General features: G+C 42.9%; 1 protein-coding gene across 1 annotated transcript in view; it reads left to right on the forward strand.

Annotated features, from left to right (window-relative positions):
- The window catches only part of LOC141139144 (C-type lectin domain family 2 member B-like), a 47,811-nt gene that overhangs the window by 14,396 nt on the left and 16,634 nt on the right, over positions 1-16,781 (forward strand). The window contains exon 5 of the mRNA XM_073624986.1: positions 363-511. Coding sequence (XP_073481087.1) covers positions 363-511 — 149 coding nt within the window. The remainder of the gene's footprint in view (positions 1-362; positions 512-16,781) is intronic.

Raw genomic sequence — 16,781 nt, forward strand, 5'->3', positions numbered from 1 at the left:
TGCTGCAGATTTTAGCTTCTTTTAGAATCTTTTTGCTTCTTTATTATGCTCTATACACACAAACAATCAATTATAAACCATAATTCATGTTAGCATGTCATTGCTGTTAGCCTTTGTGTCAAATGAGGCTTTCACCCTAAAATGTATTGGCCACCACTTGAGGTGGTAGGTGGTTTGGGCAGCCACCAGTGAAGGCAGACCACAAGGAGTTGTATAGTAATGTGGTGATGCAGATTTACAGGCTGGAAGAAGGAACTGAAAGGGTTCAGCGGGGCAAAGGGAAGTGCAGACATAGCAGCAGCTGATCTGTCTACATATTACATATGCTCCAATCTTATTATGCCCCCTGTGCTTTTCTCTAGTGTGCAAATGTCCATCCTGCCCCAACAAGTGGACAAAATATGATGACCTCTGTTATTTTGTGTCAAAAAATTCCACTATTTGGTCGGAGAGCCACCAGTACTGTGAGAAGGAAGGGGGGTCCCTGCTGATCCTGAATGATACAGTGCAGGTAAGTGAACATCCAATGCGACAGGTGAACGCCAGCTGGACACAATGCAGCCAATATCTGTATATGGGCATGTCTATTCCATTACAAGTACATTGGAATAAACCCTTCAAGGGTTTTTGCCAACCTTCCTGCCTTGTACAGCTCTGGCCAAAAGTTTTGAGAATGTGAAAACTTAGATTTGTGTCAGTCTGCTGCTTCAGTGGTTTTAGATCCATCCTTTTTTTTTTTTTTTTTTTTTTTTTTTTGTCAGATGTTACTATGGTATAATTACAAGCATTTCATAAGTGTCAAAAGCTTTTATTCACAATTACATTATGTTTATGCATAGAGTCAATATTTGCAACAGTGACCTTTTTCTTTTTCAAGACCTCTGCAATTCACCCTGGCGTGCTGTCGATCAACTTCTGGGCCATGACTGATGGCAGCCTATTCTTCCATAATCAATACTTGGAGTTTGTCAGAATTTTATTTATTTATTTTTTCACCTGCCTCTTGAAAATTGACCACGTTCTCAATGGGATTAGGGTCTGGGGTGTTTCCTGGTCATGGACCCAAAGTTTTGATATTTTGTTCCTCAAGCCACTTGGTTATCACTTTTGTATTATGGCAAGGTGCTCCATCACGCTGGAAAAGTCATTGTTCATCACCAAACTGTTCTTGGATGGTTGGAAGAAATTGCTCTCAGAGGATGTTTTTGTACCCTTCCTTATTCATGGCTGTGTTCTTAGGCAAAATTGTGAGTGAGCCCACTCCTTTGGCTGAGAAGCAACCCCACAGATGAATGGGATGCTTTACTGTTGTCATGACACAGGACTGATGGTAGCGCTTAGGCTGCTTTCACACTGGAGGCGCTTTACAGGTGATATAGCGCTAAAAATAGCGCCTGTAAAGCGCATCTCCTCTCACTCCAGTGTGAAAGCCTGAGGGCTTTCACAGGAGAAGTGCGCTGAGAGGACGCTAAAAAAAAGTCCTGCAAGCCGCATCTTTGAGGCGCTGTAGGAGCGGTGTATACACTGCTCTTAAAGCGCCCCTGCCCATTGAAATCAATGGGCAGCGCTGCCAAAGTGCTGGCAAAGCGCTGCTGCAGCAGCGCTTTTAACCCTTTTTTGGCCATTCGCGGGGGTTAAAAGCGCCCCGCTAGCGGCTGAGAAGCGCTGCAAAAAAGACAGTAAAGCGCTGCTAAAAAATAGCGGCGCTTTACTGCCAACGCCCCAGTGTGAAAGTAGCCTAACCTTCTCCGGACAAGGTTTTTCCCAGAGGCCCCAATCAAGAGGAAAGGGGATTTATCAGAGAAAATGACTTTACCCCAGTCCTCAGCAGTCCAATCCCTGTACCTTTTGCAGAATATCAGTCTGTCCCTGATGTTTTTCCTGAAGAGAAGTGGCTTCTTTGCTGCTCTTCTTGACACCAGGCCATCCTCAAAGTCTTCTCCTCACTGTGCGTGCCGATGTACTCACACTTGCCTGCTGCAATTTATGAGCATGCTCTGCACTGGTGGTGCCCCAACCCCGCAGTGTAATCAACTGTAGGAGGCGGTCCTGGCACTTGCTGGATTTTCTTGGGCGCCCTGAAGCTTTCTTCACAAATGCAGTGAAATTTTTTTTTTTTTTTTTTTTGTGGGATTAAACAGGAACTGCAGTCTGCTCACATAATTTTGTAATAAAAATATCTTTGCCATTCTGAAGTATCCTGTCTGTCTGTCTGTCCCAAATATGCTGCAGAAATCTCCCTCCACTAAGTCTGGCTGCAGCCATTTTAACTGTGGGCAGCTTAAGCTGCTGCCTGTTCACTTCCTGGATTTTACAGACAGAGGCACACCTGCAGCTCTCATTGGTCCTCTTATGACTTATCCCCCTCCCTTCCTGGCAAACTCTCACAAGAGTGAGAGCTGTGCATGATGTCATAAGCCTAGGCTTTTTACCAGACAAGAATAAAGTGGGCTGTATAAGGTATTTACTGGCGGAAAAAAATGTTTTACTATCCAAAGTTAAAACCACAAGGGCAGAAGATTTAATAGATGGAAAGATGAAAAAAATGACTGAAGGCCCACTTTAAATTCATTTTGATGGCGAAGAAGACATTGCAATGCATCTGATCACTCTTCATAACCTTCTGGAGTACCGTATATGTAAATTGGCATCATAAAAATTTGAGGCAGCAGACTTTGTAAAAATTTTATATTTGTCATTCTCAACTTTTGTTCACAGTTGTACTATAGCAAAGGTGGGAAATCTCAACACACCAGCTTTGGTGAATTACAAATCCCATCATGCCCCTGTCTCTAGGAGTCATGCCTGTGGCTATCAGTTGGAAATGCCTCATGAGACTTCTGCAACAGCTAGTGCACAGAGGATGCCTATCCCTGTACTGTAGTGTCATAAATGGTCAGTTGCATAGGTTGACAAATATCCATGGACAACAAAATAAAAATAAAAAAATACCTTGCACACTCAGAACCTACAAACCTCTTAAATAACTACTTCCAGTCCGGGCCTTTTCTGGCACTTTAAATGTAACAATCAGTATTTTTTGCTGGAAAATGTGTGTGTGTCCCCCCCCCCCCCGTTTTATTTTTTTTAATTTATTTTATTTATTTTGATGCAAAAAAAACCACAGTACATAACTTAGATTTTACAAATAAAAAATGAAGTTACGCTGAGTTAACTGGATACCAAACATGTCGTGCTTTAAAATGTGTGCATGCCTGTGCAACAGCGATAAACAACGTCCATTTTACTATCCATAGGTGATGTTTTAAAAGCCTTTACAGATTACCACTTTAGATTTACAAAGGTCTAGTGCAAGCTAGAATTACTGCTCGTGAGTTGACCTTCCTGGTGATACCTCACGTGTGGGACGATCGCTGTTTGTTTGCATGCAGGCTGACGCCCGCATTCGCCTTTGCATGGGGGGACGGGAGCACTTTTTTTTTTTTTTTTTTGATTGCATTGCGGTCACAAGGAATGTAAACATTCATCTGAGAGAGCCTCTTTATGGGTAGATCTAGGGTCTCTAAGTGCTCATGAGCACTGCAGCTCAAAAAAAATCCCATGAATATTCCTGGGATGTATGACATTTTGGCTTAGGCCAGGAAGCAGTGCAAAGCAATGTCGCCGGCTCCAGCACATACCGATTGTCAGAATGAGTAACAGGAGAGAGCTTTGTGCTTGTAAACCGTTTTCTACTGACAGTGGCGATTGTGCCAACTGTTTCCCTGCAAAGCAGGAAGTAAAAACCAGCACACAATAAAAACACTTTATACACTGGTAGGCACACAGTTAATAATTTTGATTGCCCCTAGATGTTAACCCCTTCCGAGCCAGTGTCATTAGTACAGTGTATATAATTAGCACTCATCACTGTATTAGCATTGCTGGAGATATCAGTGGCAGTTAGCCAGTTCCCACAGTGTCAGATTGCCTGGCGTACTATCAGTGGGTAAAAAAAATATATAAATTTAGCGGGGCATGGCCTGCTATGGAGCCAGATTGCAGCATAAACCCGGCGCTCCAGTCACCTCGAGGGAATAGCGGCACAAAACTGCAATAAGGAATTAATCTTCTCCCGTTCCTGCTGGCAATCCAACCTGGGCACACCAAGGGACCATGACCCACAAGAGAAAAGGAGCCTCCAAGCCGCAACGGCTGACGGACTTCTTCACCCACCCGCAGCATGGAGGTAGGCAAAATGGCGCCGGATCCCCATGCACCCTGGCCACTAAGCACCAGGATAAAACACATAACGCATCGCCCTAGCATAGTAACTCCCCTGAAAGCCATCAGTCCTACCCTCCCTCCCCACCAACAGGGAGCCCGGCCAAGGCTAAATTTAGGCTGGATGGAGCTGGATGCAGCCCTGCAATGAGCCCTGTCACTGACTCAGGGGATGACACGAGGGAACTCCCTGAATCAATCACCTCATTCCCCACTATGAATGAACCTGTAATGGACACAGTCCTCAAAGATATGCTTGTATCGCTGAGAAGCACACTGCAAGCAAACATGATGAACTGTATGCATAGATTCTGCGGGGAATTAAAAACAGTAGAATCCAGAGTGGAACATGTAGAAGGCAAAATGGAGGAATTTGCATCCACCATAAATGAACTGGTGGACAAATGAGGAACAAGGAAAATCAACTTGGATAAAAAAACAAATTAGCGGATATTGAATATGGGTCCAGAAGGAACAACTTAAAAATAAGGGGGATCCCTGAATCTGTCCAGCAGTCAGAACTACGGTCCTATGCGACCACTCTGTTCACATCCCTCTTACCTGACCTTTCTGAAATGGAAGTTACCATTGACAGAATACACCGCCTGCCAAAACCATTCTACCTACCTGAAAAAGTTCCTAGAGACGTGATTCTACGTCTCCATTTCTATCGTGTTAAGGAACAACTAATGCTGGTGATGCACAAACAAGAGCAAATCCCATCCCAATACCAGAATCTGCAATTTTTTATGTGGATCTATCCCAATATACTCTGCAAAAGAGGAAATATCTAAACACGATCACCAAAGTCCTCAGAAACCATAACATACCTTTTTTATAGATGTGGATATCCCATCAAAATTTCCATCACAAAAAAAGACCAAACCTACGTTGTGGAATCTCTGGGGAAAAAAGGCATCTCTCTACTAACAGATTGGAAAATCCTTCCTGATCCCAGTAATAACAACGCCAACACCTACAGGAATATGCCCCATCCTGAATGGAAACCAGTCACACATAGAAATGCCAAATCACACATATAACTGCAACTACTAAACAGGAGTCAACATGTGTCCCTTACGAGGTGACCCAGAACAGCCGTTAGGTTTGAACTCACCTCTCAACTCGAGCAGCGATAGCTGCACATGAGTATAACCCACTGATCCCACTTACAGGGTAGTATCCCTATGGGACTTGTTATGTTTACCAACTTGTTGAAAGGTTACCTAATGTTTGCTGTTTTTATGTTTTTGGACTTTTTAAAATTTTCTTATTTATTTGTTTTTTTTCTACTGCGGTAATTACATAGTAGTTTGTCAAACTTCACACACCTTCTCTGAAAAACTCTACAACACACTAAACCCTGGAAGAACCTTGCTCCAGTGCAGAGAATCCCGTCACATGCAGGCTCAAATCCGTAAAAAGTAAGTACGACCTACAGTCGTCTCTGCTATTTCCGAAGTGGCCACAGGAGGGCACCCTCGATATAACTTTGTATATACTACTACTACTACCACTACCACACCTAAAATCCTCACCACAATGGGTATCACTTTTCTGTCTATGAACACCAAGGGACTTAATCGCCCCGTGAAAAGGAAATCCATGTGGAAGGAGGCTCATTCCAACAAATGCGATATCCTGTGTGCCCAGGAAACACATTTCTGCAACATGTCTCCTCCATCCTGCACACATGGGAATTTTCCTTATATTTTTACTGCTAACACTGACCCTAAAACAAAAAAAGTACTTACTGCGATACGAAACACAGTGGCATTTGTCCTGCGCAAAGAAATTAAGGATCCACAGGGCCGTTTCCTGATCCTAGTATGCGATATTAACTTGGTTACATACACAATTGTGAATGTATATGCCCCTAGTGTACACCAAATCCGCTTCTTTCACAAACTTCTGAGGAAAATAACCGCTCACAGACAAGGCCTTTTTTTGCTCTATAGGGACTTTAATACCACACCAGACCCAACCATCGACACTACACCAAGAACTGGACGCACATCTCCATCCCTACAAGCAGCCCTTCATAAACAGGGTCTTTATGATGTATGGCGATGCTTTCACTCAGGAGAAAAAGACTACTTTTTTCTCTGCTCCTCATCATGTATACACCAGAATTGACCTGTTTCTAGTTGATCAACAGACTCTATCTAGAGCTGTTCCTTCCTCCTATCAACATTACATGGTCTAACCATGCTTCTATAATGCTATCCATAGCTGACACTTCAACTGCCAACTCAATACCCTTGTGGTGGGCCAACCCATATCTTATGCAACAACCAGAACCCAAACAAGCTATTGAAGATCACATAAGAGTTCTTCTCCATTAACAAATGCTCTGTACAAGACCAATTTGTTTTGTGGAATGCTCATAAAGCATATATAAGGGGTATTTTCATAAGACTAGGGGCCAGGCCGAAGAGACAGCGGCAAGTACGTTTGCATGAACTTACAGATGACATTTTAATTGGAACCCAAAAATAAACCACAATCATCTCCTTCACAATCCAACAGATTAATGCAACTATAAAATATGATCTTAGACCCCTCCTACTGGAGGCGTTTGAGAAAACCGCCAAAAAAACTGAATGACCCGTTATGCCCATGGAAATAGAGCGGGAAAACTGTTGGCGCATAAACTTAGGGTCATAGGTTTAAACTAAAATACCCTATATCCTACACCCCCCAGAATAATCATCCACAAGACATAGCGGATGCCTTTAGCTACTACTATGGCACCCTCTATAACCTAAAAAATGACGTAGAAACTTGTCAACCCAACTCTGAATTGATTAATAGCTTCTTGCAGCAAATATCCTTACCAACATTGTCCCCAGAACAACTAGGGGCGTTGAACTTGCCATTTAAAGTACCCGAAATCCACAGAGCAGTTTCTTCCTGCAAATAAATCTCTAGGCCCAGATGGCTTCATAGGGGAATATTACCAGACATACAAATTTCTATTTAACTCCATACCTAGAAAAACCATTCAGTGCTGCTGCAGCCTCTTCTTCTTCCTTTCCCCTCGAAATGCTTAATGCTCTAATAGTGACTCTACCCAAGCCAGGGAAGTGAATTTCAGACCCATCTCACTTCTAAATTCTGACTTAAAATTATACACCAAACTTATAGCTAATCGCCTAATAGACCTATTACCCCTCCTTATACATCCAGACCAATCAGGATTCATCAAAGGCTGTCAAACCTCTGATGCCACTCGGAGAATGACAAACATTATTCACTTAGCCAAGATCCAGCAAAGGCCTTCTCTGCTGTTGGCCTTGGATGCAGAGAAGGCCTTTGATCGTGTCCACTGGGGATACCTGGCCCAAGTCCTAGAGAAGTTCGGATTCTCTGGTCCCATTTTTATGGCAATAATGGCTCTGTACTCAAAACCCTCTGGTCAGGTATATTCATCAGGAGTACTTGCTAAACCATTTAACATCTCAAATGGGACGCGCCAAAGCTGCCCTCTCTCCCCATTAATATTTAACCTATTAATGGAACCTCTGGCCAACTATATCAGAACCAACCATAAAAATTAGAGGATTCCCAATACAAAATTCAGCTCATAGTATCGGCCTTTTTGCCTATGATATTATTTTAATGCTTACAGAACCTGAGATATCCCTGGCTTCGGTACACTCAGCACTTCTAATGTTCAACAGGGTTTCATACTATAAAGTAAACAAAAGCAAGTCATATATATTAGGACTGGGAATAGCACCACCTCTAAAACAAAAACTTAGTTCACGGTTTCCATACAAATGGAGGGATGAAGGTATTAAATACTTGGGTATCACGCTAACCGCATCAACAGAACTAGTCACAGCCAATTGCATACCATTTCTCAGTTCACTTAGTTCAAAACTCCAAGATATAGCCAAGACAGAACTTCTGTGGTCTACCTATACCAGTCCCTAATTCCTAATTTTCCAAAGTAAAATCCTTGGTAAATAGGTTTCTATGGAAAGGGAAGAAGGCGAGATGGGCATTTAGGCAATCAATAACACCAAGGAAAGTGGGAAGAGTGGGACATGTATTGATTAAGGATTACTATATAGCCTCAATCCTTGCACAATTGAGAACATGGTTCCCTAATTCACCTAGGACGAGATGGCAAGAAATAGAGGAATCCCAAACAGCCTTTATGACCTTCTAATGTCAAGCAAACTTAACACAACCTACACCACTCTACTCTCGCCCTCAATGAAAGCCTTCTACTATACTATCGCCCTCAATGGAAAACGCTAATGGGGATACAACATATAGACCTCACCACAATATCACTACCACTTCCTATCGCCAGTCTTCCTGGGATCATTCCTGATCTCCATATTACACACTGGATAGAAAAAGGAATAACAACCATAACAGACCTCATAGTAGGACCCTCAATGAAAATGTTCCGAGCAATACAACTAAAATACAACCTGGGGGACTCTGAATGTTACAAGTTTCTCCAGATTAGCCATTTTCTCCGTACAAACCCTCAAACATCCATCCATTTACCTTGGAGAATAGCCCTATACCTTACCAAACATTCCACCAATATCAAAGGAATATCCCTATTCTACAATACCCTGAATAATAAATTGATATTCACCAAATTCTGGCATTAATGCTTGGGAGCAGGAACTGGGCACTTCCTACACCCCAGCACAATGGCAAAAGCACTTCAAACAACATATTCCGCAACCGAAAGTATTAATCTTTTGGGAAATAACCCAAAAAATACTGCTACGCTGGTATTTAACCCCATTTAGAATATCCAAGTTTGACACCCATGCTTCTCCACTTTGCTGGAGGAAATGCGGTTCTATAGGTACATTATGCCACATAATGTGGGATTGCCCATGTATACGCACCCTCTGGAACAAAGTATTTGAAATATTGTCACAAATATTAAATTCACGAATCCCCAAATCCCCAGGATTAACCATTTTATCTTTAGGTATAGAATCACTCCCTAAAGCTTATATAATGATTCACACCCTACTGAGCCACTAGACTATCGATTTATGAGACACTAGAAAGACTGAGAAATACCTACGATAAAAGAAGTAGTTGCAACAACCAATACGCATGCCACATACGAACTAAGGTTTGCCTCATCCCAGGGTAAATATCAAACAGCAAACATACAATGTAAACCATGGACAGACTGGTATAAGTTAAAAGGCTCTACCACTTATGATATACCTAAAATATAAAGAGAAACAAGTGACTGTGTAATTGTTTGATTTTATTTATTTCCTATTTCCAAATTTCTTTAAATGGTGTGTTTTTTTTTTTTTTTTTCCCTCATTACTCAAAGTATTGATACAAATCTTCATCTTATGCCCCGTACACACGGTCGGACTTTGTTCGGACATTCCGACAACAAAATCCTAGGATTTTTTTCCGACGGATGTTGGCTCAAACTTGTCTTGCATACACACGGTCACACAAAGTTGTCGGAAAATCCGATCGTTCTGAACACGGTGACGTAAAACACGTACGTCGGGACTCTAAACGGGGCAGTGGCCAATAGCTTTCATCTCTTTATTTATTCTGAGCATGTGTGGCAATTTGTCCGTCGAATTTGTGTACACACGATCGGAATTTCCGACAACGGATTTTGTTGTCGGAAAATTTTATATCCTGCTCTCAAACTTTGTGTGTTGGAAAATGTGTGATGGAGCCTACACACGGTCGGAATTTCCGACAACAAGGTCCTATCACACATTTTCCGTCGGAAAATCCGACCGTGTGTACGGGGCATTAGTATGATAAAACACTATACCTTGCAGAATGCCTGATAAAAACCGATAGGTGTACTATTTTGGATTTTTAGAATAAGTTTAATATGTAAAATCTCTAACGATATTGCCACTGCAACAGTGAGGGGACACTGAGCCTCCCTACCCTAGACACAGAATGCTCCCATTTGGTGTGTCAGGGGGGAGGTCAACCCTCTTACCAAGGAATGGTTGAAATTGTTAAAGAGCACATAACATGAGGTTTATCAATGTATACGAATGAACAAGTACCTATTATATGCTTAAGATAAAGAAGCAGATACTGATACTTTAATATTCTTGTATAATATGTACTGTTACCTGAAAAATTCAATAAAAACTTACTGAAAAATATATAAATTTAATTTGGGTACAGTGTTGCATGACTGCGCAATTACTAGTAAGGGTAACCACTTTTGTTGCGAGAAAAACATTCCCCTTTGGGTGATCTATGTACATTACAAGGATGGTTACAAATGTTGCAGATTCCTACCTTTTTATTCTGAATAAATAACTGTCTGTGTCCATGTGGTAAGTGAATCTAATTGGTATGGTTTCATAATTATCAGCTGCTGCACCTATAGAGCTCTGAGGAAAGTGGCAGGGTCTGCATCCCTTTAGATGTAATTTCCTTTTGGCAGTATCTTGCCAAAAATGACATTTTTGTTGCTGGGGATGCCAACAATCTGACTTATTTTAGTGCAGACTTCTGGGAAAATCAGTAAGCCAATTGCACATACAGGAAATTATGTTATGTGTTCTGTGTACAGAATACCCCCAGGTAGCCATATTACATCTTACAAAAAATTACAGTGCTGCAGATTGAAAAGGAAAGGTAATTTTTAATAACCTTCAATTACAATGTGACTTGAGTCACCATTGTATAGAGTGTGTATATTTTCTCACAAAAGTGAGTACACCCTCACATTTTTGTAAATATTTTATTATATCTTTTCATGTTACATAGTAGTTGAGATTGAAAAGACACAAGTCCATAAAGTCCAACTTATGTGTCTGATTTATATGTCCGTATTACATTATATATCCCTGTATGTTGTGGTCGTTCAGGTGATTATCTAATAGTTTTTTTAAACTATCAATGCTCCCCGCTGAGACCACCGCCTGTGGAAGGGAATTCCACATCCTTGCCGCTCTTACAGTAAAGAACCCCTACATAGTTTAAGGTTAAACGCTTTTCTAATTTTAATGAGTGGCCACGTGTCTTGTTAAACTCCCTTTCCGAAAAGTTTTTTTATCCCTACTGTGGGGGTCACCAGTACGGTATTTATGAATTGAAATCATGTCCCCTCTCAAGTGTCATTTCTCTAGAGAGAATAAGTTCAGTGCTTGCAACCTTTCCTCATAACTAATATCCTCCCAGACCCTTTATTACATTTTTTGCCCTTCTTGTACTCGCTTAATTTCCATTACATCCTTCCTGCGGACTGGAGCTCAGAACTGGTCAATATACTCCAGGTGAGGCCAAACCAGAGTCTTGTAGAGCGGGAGAATTATCGTTTTATCTCTGCAGTTGATCCCCTTTTTAATGCATGCCAATATTCTGTTTGCTTTGTTAGCAGCAGCTTGGCATTGCAAGCCATTGCTGCGCCTATCTACAAGGACCCCCAGGTCCTTTTCCATCCTAGATTCCCCCAGAGGTTCCCCCCCCCCCCCCCCCCAGTGTATAGATTGCATTCATATTTTTGCCACCCAAATGCATTATTTTACATTTTTCTACATTGAACCTCATTTGCCATGTAGTTGCCCACCCCATTAATTTGTTCAGGTCTTTTTGCAAGGTTCCCACATCCTGAGGAGACGTTATTGCCCTGCTTAGCTTAGTATCATCTACAAATACAGAGATTGAACTGTTTATCCCATCCTCCATTTATGAACAAATTAAATAGGATTGGTCCCAGCACAGAACCCTGGGGGACCCCACTACCCACCTCTGACCATTCCGAGTACTCCCTATTTATCACCATCCTCTGAACTCGCCCTTGTAGCCAGTTTTCAATCCATGTACTCGCCCAATGGTCCATGCCAACGGACCTTATTTTGTACAGTAAACGTTTATGGGGAACTGTGTCAAAAGCTTTTGCAAAATCCAGATGCACTACGTCTACGGGCCTTCCTTTATCTAGATGGCAACTCACCTCCACATAGGTTAATAGATTGGTTTGGCAAGAAGGATTCTTCATGAATCCATGCTGATTACTGCTAATGATTCTGTTCTGGTTACTAAAATCTTGTGTATATAGTCCCTTATCATCCCCACTATGAGCTTGCATACTATTGATGTTAGGCTAACTGGTCTGTAATTCACAGGGATGTATTTTGGGCCCTTTTTAAATATTGGTGCTACATTGGCTTTTCTCCAATCACCTGGTAAAAATTAGGAACAATGGTCTGGCAATTACTTGACTGAGTTCCCTAAGTACCCTCGGGTGCAAGCTATCTGGTCCCGGTGATTTATTAATGTTAAGTTTCCCAAGTCTAATTTTAATTCTGTCCTCTGTTAACCATGATGGTGCTTCCTGTGATGTGTCATTAAGGATAAACACTGCAGTTTTGGTTACTGAAGCCCCCCGATTCCCTCGTGAAGACTGAGGAGAAGAATAAATGCAATACCTTTGCCATCTCCCCATCCTTTGTAACCAGATGTCCTTCCTCATTCTTTATGGGGCCAATATGGTCTGTCCTCCCTTTTTTACTGTTTACATACTTAAATAATTTCTTGGGATTTTTTTTTTTTTTTTTTTTTTTTGCTCTCCTCCTCCTGTGTCTTTCGTGTTCTATCTTAGCCGTCCTAATTGCACCCTTACATTTCCTGTTGCATTCTTTATAAAGTCTGAATGCTGATGATGATCTCTCAACCTTGTATTTTTTGCAGGACTAATCCTTTGCTTTTATATGCATTTTTACATTTGGAGTTAAGCCATCCAGGACTTTTTGTTCGCTCTTTTAAATGTATTACCCAATGGGATGCATTGGCTAATGCCCTTATTTAATATGCTCTTAAAGCAAACCCATCTCGCCTCCGTGTTTTTTGTTCCTAAGATTTTATCCCAATTCATGCCTTCTAACAAGGTTCATAGTTTAGGGAAGTTGGGTCTTTTGAAATTCACTTTGCTACAATGTAAAGTAGTTAGTATACAGCTTGTATAACAGTGTAAATTTGCTGTCCCCTCAAAATAACTCAACACACAGCCATTAATGTCTAAACCACTGGCAACAAAAGTGAGTACACCCCTAAGTGAAAATGTCCAAATTGGGCCCAATTAGCCATTTTCCCTCCCCGGTGTCATTTGACTCAATGTTACAAGGTCTCAGGTGTGAATGGGGAGCAGGTGTGTTTATATTTGGTGTTATCGCTCTCTCTCTCATAATGGTCACTGGAAGTTCAACATGGCACCTCATGGCAAAGAACTCTCTCTGAGGATCAAAAAAAAAAAAATTGTTGCTCTACAATAGACCTTGCTACAGGGTGAGGGAAAGGGGGTTAAGGGGGAGGCCACTAGCGTATTAAAGTTGTGAAGATTTGTTTTAACTTCATGAAGGGGTTAATGTTTACAGAACTGCACTTTGTGTGTGTGTGTGTGTGTGTGTGTGTGTGTGTGTGTGTGTTTTTTTTTGTTTTTTTTTTTTGTTTTTTTTTAATATTGCTAGGGGTTTAACCGGCCATAGTCAAATGACGTCCACAGATGGGATCTCCCATCCTGGGTGGGCGTCATATGACGGCCTCGGCTTTCCGCCGCTACTGCGGGCCCCCGGGGGCCCGCAGAGCGGCGATCGGGGTACCGTTGTGTCCCTCAGGACGCAGCCATTCCCCGATGGGGGTATTGAAGCGGGCGGCGGAGCGTCGGTAACGGCGGATGCAGAGCGGCATTGGGAAGCGTGTATTAGGCGGGTTCCGGCGGAAGAGGAGTGATCAGGGCGGTGATCGGGGCTGAGGCTTTTCCCCTGGATACAGCTCAGCCCCGATCACTGTAGCCAATGGCATGGCTCTGCATCACATGACCGGCTGTGTCCAATCACAGCCGGTCACTAATGTAAACAAACACACACAGTCAGACAGTAACTGCTGTTGCTGGGCTCTTCTCCTCACACACCGATCCAGTGTGAGGAGAAGAGATCAGCTAACAGTGAGTTACTAATTTCATGTACTACTGTGCCCAGATCGCCCCTCCTAAATAAAGAGTACCTGTCACCTCAGTACCTGTCACCTCAGAGTACCTGTCACCTCAAAAAGTACCTGTCCATCAGGAGTACCCGCCACCTCATCACCTGCCACCAGAGTACCCGCCACCTCATCACTTGCCACCAGAGTACATACAGCCAGTCAGCCACTATGTCCAGAAAGATGTACACCCCAGAAGAGGCATACCAGATACTGAGTCTGACCGATGAGAGCAACGGGGAGCTCTCACCGCTCAGTTCAGATTCTGGTTCTGATTCGGAATATGAGCCCCCTGAAGGCAGCACATCAGGATCCGAATCAGAGGAGGAAGTAGTCCATCCAAAAAGACGATGGTCTGAAAACCAGGCAGCTACCAGCAGTGCCAGCGGCGGTAGACCCCAGGAGGAAAGGCCCAGCACAAGTGGACGCCAAAGAAGTAGGGCCCAAACCCATCTTCCAGATTCCTTGGCAAACCCATTGTGGCTGCCTTCTACCACAGTGTCAGCCACGATCCCCCCCTTTTACAGCACAGCGGGGTGTGCAGGTCAACACTGCAGGATTTTCACAAATGGACTTTTTTAATTTATTTTTCCCGAACGATTTGATTCAAGGCATCGTGGACCAAACTAATTTGTTTGCCCAACAATTTATTGCAACCAACCCCAGCTCCAGCTATGCCCGCCCTTTTGAGTGGAGACCGCTAACAGTAGTGGAGCTAAAATTGTTTTTAGGCCTAACCCTGAACATGGGGCTTACAAAAAAAAATTAAATTCATAAGTATTGGTTGACCAAACCCATCCACCATATGCCAATTTTTTCATTCGCCATGTCCAGGACCCGATACGAAATCATAATGTGCTTCTTGCATTTCAATGACAACTCACAGTGCCCCCCCCCCCCCCCCCCCCCCGAAATCACCCAAACTTTGACAAATTATATAAAGTTTGCCCCCTAATTCATTTTTTTTTCCCAGAAGTTTGCCGAAGTTTATGTCCCTGAAAAAAAATATATCTGTGGACGAATCCCCGGTGCATTTCACAGGCCGGCTGGGAATCAAACAATATATCCCCAGTAAGAGGGCGAGGTATGGCTTGAAGCTTAACAAGCTTTGTGAAAGTGCCACCGGTTATGTGTACGCATTCCGCGTGTACGAAGGGAAAGATTCCCAGCTCCACCCCCCTGAGTGTCCCTCGTACATGGGAATAAGTGGGAAAATTGTTTGGGAGTTGGCATTCCCACTCCTCCAAAAGGGGTACCATATTTATATGGATAATTATTATACGAGTTTGCCCCTTCTCCACCACCTATATCTCAAACAAACTTTGGCCTGTGGTACACCACAAACATTCCAAGGGGGGAATCGACAAGCTTGAGGAACGAAGAAGTGTTGGCTGTGAAGTGGAGGGATAGAAAAGATGTGTACGTCATGTCCACCATCCACGATGACACCTCGGTGGAACTTCACAGAAGACGCGGTACCGTTCGCAAGCCTACCTGTATCACTGAGTACAATAAATACATGGGGGGGTGGATTTAAACGATCAGTTGTTGCAGCCCTATCTTTCAACAAGAAAATCCTTATTCTGGTACAAAAAAGTCACAATTTACTTTTTTCATTTGGCCCTTTTAAATTCTTTCATAATCTACCAAAAATCCACAGAAACACCCACCACCTTCTTAAAGTTTATTGAAGACATTGTCACTGCCCTGATTCATCAGCAAGTATCCCCCCCAGAAAGCATTCGCTCCGATTCTGTCAGCAGACTACATGAGCGCCATTTCCCAGACCATATTCCACCAACAGGATCTGGAAGACGACGCCAAAAAAAATGTCGGGTGTGCACCAAAAGAGGAATTAGGAAAGATACCAGCTTCCATTGTACCGACTGTCCCTCCCAACATGGCCTTTGCATCGGAGAATGCTTCAGGCGATATCACACTCTGGAAAATTATTAGTCCATATTTCTAATACTGCCATTTCCCCGTTTTTAATTTCTGTCCTGAATATTTCCCTTCCTCAACCAACCATATTATTGCCTTCCATGTGAACCGACCCTGGCCTGTTTCTCGACTATGCCTCTGCCTACCGTCTGCATTGTTTTTCCGCCATGTTTTTGCCTTTCACGTGAACTGACCCTGGACTGTATCGACTATGCCTCTGCCTACCGTCTGCATTGTTTTTCCGCCATGTTTTTGCCTTTCATGTGAACTGACCCTGGACTGTATCGACTATGCCTCTGCCTACCGTCTATTTCTGCCTTTTACCTGCACTGACCTCGGCCTGTTGACCATGTTTTTGCCTGCCCCTTGGATTGATCTTTCACCCTGCTACACAGGGGTCTCACATATGTGAGGGGCTCCAGAATAGTGTTCGGAGTTCAGAAAACCAGTTTTTGGTTTTCTGTGTTTCCATAACAGGGTCTGGTTGCCCGGAGGCTTCAAAGAGATTTGGGTGGGAGAAGCCTCTACCCCTGTCCCCATTCTTTCCTGATCGATGCCCTAAGCTTGATGGTACTGCCTGCTCCCTGGACAAACACTCTGGCTGTGCTGACCATACCTCTGCCTGCTGCATGTACTAACTA

This window comes from Aquarana catesbeiana, linkage group LG04 (genome assembly GCF_042186555.1).
Source record: "Aquarana catesbeiana isolate 2022-GZ linkage group LG04, ASM4218655v1, whole genome shotgun sequence".
NCBI lineage: Eukaryota > Metazoa > Chordata > Amphibia > Anura > Ranidae > Aquarana > Aquarana catesbeiana.